At 37.0% G+C, this 5,757-nt stretch overlaps 1 protein-coding gene across 1 annotated transcript in view; it reads right to left on the reverse strand.

Annotated features, from left to right (window-relative positions):
* LOC122058894 overlaps window positions 1-1,452 on the reverse strand; it is a 2,845-nt gene extending 1,393 nt beyond the window's left edge. The window contains exons 1-4 of the mRNA XM_042621598.1: window positions 696-1,452; window positions 562-619; window positions 389-472; window positions 148-283 (exon numbers count right to left, since the gene is read on the reverse strand). Of these exons, the coding sequence (XP_042477532.1) occupies window positions 148-283; window positions 389-472; window positions 562-619; window positions 696-1,317 (900 nt within the window). The 5' untranslated portion in view covers window positions 1,318-1,452. The remainder of the gene's footprint in view (window positions 1-147; window positions 284-388; window positions 473-561; window positions 620-695) is intronic.
* Window positions 1,453-5,757: the final 4,305 nt, after the last annotated feature.

Below are 5,757 nucleotides of genomic sequence, written 5' to 3' on the forward strand. Positions count from 1 at the left end.
CCCCCCCCCCCCCCCCCCGGCCCTCCCTTTTTTTTTTCTCTCACATTAACTGTGGCAAAAGATAAATCATAGTTTAGTTGATCCAGAAAACTAGAATGATCAAAGGGAGAAGAAAGAAAAGATAGAAAAGGGTTTTTTTTTTTTTACCTCAAGAATACGGTTAGCATTGTCCACAACACCTCGAATTCTGGTTAAATCAATGCAGTAATCGGCAGTGATAGATGTAATTTGTCTCTCAGTGAAATTGGCGACAATCTCTGCTTCAAATCCTGCAAAAGCTTCCCTGTAAAAACAAAAACCTTAACACATTAATCTGTTATCTTCTTCCTCACAAGAGTCAAAACAGAAGTAACAGAAACTGATTTCCTAGCTTTTAAGGGAAACCCACCTGAAATCTTGGCGTTTCTTCAAGATTGAAGTCCAATCTGATCCAACTTGTGCTCCACTTAATACTAATAGTTCAAACAGCAGCCTACACAAATCAAACTGATAAGCCCCCATGCCCACAAAGAGAGAGAGAGAGAGAGAGAGAGAGAGAGAGAGAGAGAGAGAGAGACTCACTTGTCATCATGGACAGGAACTCCCCATTCCTCATCATGGTAAGTAACATAAAGAGGATCTGATCAACACCATAAATATTCAGTGACACCATTCTCTAAATTATCTGTAACTCAGTAGAAGTGATATCTCCATACCTGAATTAGATGTTATAAAGCTACATCTCTTCTCTTCTTTAGTGGTAGTATTTGGAGAAGAATCAAAGTTTCCCACCTTGCCTTCAAACTTGGCTGACTTCGATCTTCCATAATGGGCAATTTTCATCTTTCTCTGAGCTTGTTGAATTGTCACTTGCTCCCTCCTCGCCGCAGCTATGCTTCCGGGAGATTCGAGTAGCAAGTAAGAAGGATAATTCAATGCACATGACTGCTCAATAGGATGAGGAGCAATTGCACCAACTGAGAATTTCTTTGACTTCTTCCTCTCTAAGGTTGCAGGCTTGGGTGCACATGGAGGTGTTGATGATGCCCTGTCAATGCTTGAGTTCAGCCCATTTGGATCATTCCCTCTAGTGTGCACTAGGGGTCTAGGAGACTTGGGCTTGGGAGAAATAGGAGGGGATGATGAAGTCTTGGTTCTAGTAGTGGTGGTGGTAAGAGTCACCGGAGGCGGTGCCGGAGACTTTGGGGAGGCCTTCTTGAGTGAATTACGCCGTTCCAAGGTCGGAACACGGTTACTAGTCGGTTGGAGGACTGGACGGCCATCCACAACTGGATTGCCATCAACAGCCGGGCATGTTTTAGCCTTGGAGCTGCACATTGTGTGTATGTCTATATCAAAATGAAGGAAGTTTGGGTGCAAGAGAAAACTATGGAGTAGGAGACAAGTGAGGATTGAGGAAATAGAGTTGAGATGAGAGAGGAATGGCAATGAAGAGGATGAAGAAGGGAAGGAGAGGTTTATAAAAGGGAAGGTGGGGGCAGGTAGGGGAAGTGAGAACATGGAGAGATTGGGCTCTGCCTTACAACCTTTTGCAAGAGGCATCACTTTTGCCAACTAGTGAGCACGAGGGTGACGATGACATGCTTTTCTTGAACTCCATTTTTATATTAATTGGAAGCTCTTAGTCTTTGTTTGGGATTGATATTTTATGTTAATAATGGCTTAATGAGAATGAGAAACAAAAGGTAATTTTGATGATGAAGGGGGAGGTGATATGTGTAACTGTTTATTGTATTGTGGAAGACTGCAACTAGTGCTAAATTGAGCCCTTGCCCCACCCCCTCATCACCCCACCTCTCCCTTGATTACTTTGTTACTTGTTCAGACCTGATACTTCTTCCCAAGTTGGAGTGGTGGATAAGGAAGGTAATAGAAGAATGTAGTCACCATGAAAAAGACCAATCATTGCACATCTCTTTCTAGCTGTAAGGAATCTCCCACTTTCTCTGTAATTTTTCACAGAGAGAGAGAGAGAGGTATCATGTTATACAAGCAAACACGAGTTATAACAAGTAATATATCAATCAGGGTAAAATATAAATGATTACTAGCTTCTTTGGACTAATGACATTTGTTTGATTAGTTCCAACAGCTAAGCTCAAGCAAAAACGGTTTAGGTACAAGGTAGTTATATCCTTTTGTTTTAGGTTAGTTTTTCCCTTGAATATTAGGGTTAGTAGTTATCCATTCTTCAAAAAGTTATCAAACTAATAGTTATCAATTCATCAAACTTGCAAGTAATGTTGCATCACACCAAAAAGGGCAAAAAGTGAAAAAGTTAACAAGTAACATCAGAAGGGTTTGTGGAAGAAGATGCCAACTAGGGTTATAAATAATGATAGCTATGCATGCACATAGTTCTTTGTGGTCTATTATCAGTTTCATTTGGTTAGGTCCAACTCTAAAAGAGAGAATCTTGTACATGCACAAATTAGAATTGGCAAGTAGAATTTAAGTAAATCTATTGTTAAATATTGATATAGCTGAAGTAGGTTATTGTACACCATACAATTCCCTATATAGGTGGTATTAATTATCTATCTATGGATAAGAATATTCAACAATAGCGTACAAACTCTTATAATAAATTACTAGTAAGACCAACGTTCAATGATTGGCTAGCTAGAAAGATTCTCATCCGACAGCCCTTCATAAAGGGTACTCCAATCATGGTTTTTTCATGGTGAGTATTTTTTGTTATATTAATTAGTTACATGAAAATCACGATAACATTGTTTCTACTTTCCATAGGCTACAACAAACTCTATTTTCAAGAGTGGAAAAAAATATATTTTTTCTATAAATAGGTTTTTTTCGCAGTTTGTTTTAATATAAACGTAAAAAAAAAAAAATGTTAGAAAATTATAAAAACTTTACCTGGAGGATAATTTTTAGATAAAATATCATTTACATAAAAATTTTTACAACGAAACAAACAGGATCGAATTACAACAAATTAACTGGGAGAGAGAAAGAAAGTAGCCCTAGGCATTTGTGTTATCCAAGATGCCTTACTTTGGAAGCTCCCCATCTTTGTAGAGCATATATAGTCTTACCTAAAAGAAATTCCCATTGCTATAAATTCCCAAGTTGAGGTTTTCAGTTGGGGTCTATGGGGTGGAGTGTGGACCTACTGGGTCTACTCTAGCTATCAAAACCATTTATTAATGTATAAGATGTGTCTCTCATCATCCCAGTAAAACTATCAAGATTAAAGATATGGTAGCCTCTTTAAATTCAGAAAGACCTAAGGACACAAACCTAGCATGACAATGTGTACTCAACTTAAGGGAGCAGGGTGGGTTTTACAGTTGGAAATGCTCAGTGGGCTTTGAAATATGAAGTTCCTTGGGGCCAACCTTGCCTGGCTTCTTTACTTTTGTTCTCTTCTCTTTCTCTTCTTCTTCTTCTTCTTCTTCTTATTCTTCTTTAATAACAAGACAGCTTTGTAAGATCACAGACTGGAAAAAACCTTGGCCTGCAAGCCATTGATTTTAAATAACTTTCATTTCATGGGAGGGGGAATCCTGGAGGAGTACTGGTTCTAAGTGTATCACATCTTTATGACTGAAATACCCTTAGGATGCTATTTCCTGCATTTTAATTGGGTTGCCATGGATGATACTCTTATCACATGCTGTGCAGAAAACTGTGATATACAGTCTACCAACCCACATAGGCACATGCACTGCACTAGCAATTCCCAAGGAAGAGGTAGTGATAAGGTGATCTGTCCTCAAATCTCTAGTACTGGTTATTGATTCTTTCTTGGTGGCCAACCAACTATAAATTTTATGGGATCTTGACAGAAGAGAAAATCACTGCAATAAGGCTAATGGACCTAAACTGGTGTGGGGTTCTGATGAGGGACACTTGTCTTATACAGAGAGGATCATGTGGACCCACAGGATCCACTGTATATGAGACACATGTACCACTTATGGGGCCCAAGATCCCTGGACTAGAAGGAGTTCCTACTGGTCCAGGCCCAAAGTACATTACTTTCTTGGCATTTGGCAGATGTTGGACAAGTTTTGGTGAGCCAGTGGGTCAATGCCATTCAATAGGACAACCATCTATGATTAATAACTAAGAAGTTGGAAATGTTTGTGCATTGTGGGACCACAAAATTTGGTTGCAACTCCCAATAATGATGAGCCACGTAATTAACTGTTAAATCTGCACCGAAAAAATCTAGTTTCTCATTCTCACATGTTAAGGAGAGAATCTTTCATCCACCTTATTTATCTTCTTATTGGATTGGAGAAGAATATTTTAGACTATAAACAATAAGGGTGTGAAAATTAATGATGAACCAAGGACTAATCATAGAGTCACATCATCATTAGCGAAGAGATGAAGGAGTCCAAATTGTCCACAGTGAGCGGTGAAGTGCAGTGAGCATCCAACGGTTGGGAGAATCTGACCATGCACCCCAGCCGTTGGATGCTCAATGCACCTCACCGCTTCACTGCAGACTATTTTGACATAATATTTAATTAAAAAAAAACTGATATTTTTTATTTTATTTTATTTTTCATTTCTTCTATAAAGATCCCTTTTTAAAAAAATCATGTCAAAGGTCAAAGAGTATAGTAACCTTCATCTGAAATTTTCTAAGGTGCCAACATAATCATACTAAGCAATGAAATAAATTAAGGAACAAGGAATAAGATATGTGGTAAATTTGTTTTCATTTATTTTATTTTCTATTCTCTTGTAGAAAGGATAGTCATCAAAGGAAAAGCTAAGTGGGAAGCTAAAAGCAGTTTCAACCTCTAGAGATATCAAATAGGACGCTATCCACTTCCATAAATTCAATCTCCATATAAAGGGTGAACATAACTATAAAAGATCAACATGCATAACTTTTGTCTTCTGTTTTTGGTAGAAATGCAAAACTTCAAATGTATTGTCAAAGTGATTCTTAACACCAAAGCATCTTGGTAGAAGTGTAGAGATTTACTAATCTCCCTTTCTTTCTTTCTCTCTGTTTTTATTTATTTATTTATTATTATTATTATTTTTTTAATAATAGGAAAAATGTTGTGAGCACCAATCCTCCAAGCTTTCAATTTCCAAGATAGTAAAGGGAAATTTCAGATTTAGAATGATTATTTTGATTGAGGACTTAATTTATAAAACCAAATTAATGCATTCATAGCAAGTCACCTTAAATCTTGAAGTTACAACTACATTTGATGGTCTTGATCTACTAGGCAGCACACATGAAATGCCTGATTTGCATTACCATTTGGATATCATGGTCTTCCTTTATGATCTTCAACAGTATAATTTGGGTAATTTAATTGTGTCAACGAAGTTACTAAAGAAACAAGAACAACAACTACTAGCTCATCGATTAATATATTCCCAAAAAATTGAAAACTAAGTGATAAAAATACTACTAAATCTTTTAGGATGTTAATTGGTAAAGAGATTGGGGTTGGTTGAATGTATTTACCGAAATAAGTATTCTAAAATATCCATATTCGTTAAAAAATTGGATTGAAATTGACCAATTCAAATCAAAACCGATTGATGCCAATTTCAATTAACACCATTCTTTGCCTATAGGGTCTATGGAAATATTGAAATGAAATTTAAATTGATGGAGGTTGATCCCATATCTGATTCCAAGTTCTTAAACCTTGAGGCAAACAATTTAACCATGAAATAGAATTAATAGGTGAGAATTGAAATAGAGAGACTCATGTTTATAGGTGAGATGTAACAAGTTTGTTAGTGTGGCACAAT

The sequence above is a fragment of the Macadamia integrifolia genome, chromosome 13 (assembly GCF_013358625.1).
Source record: "Macadamia integrifolia cultivar HAES 741 chromosome 13, SCU_Mint_v3, whole genome shotgun sequence".
Classification (NCBI taxonomy): Eukaryota; Viridiplantae; Streptophyta; class Magnoliopsida; order Proteales; family Proteaceae; genus Macadamia; species Macadamia integrifolia.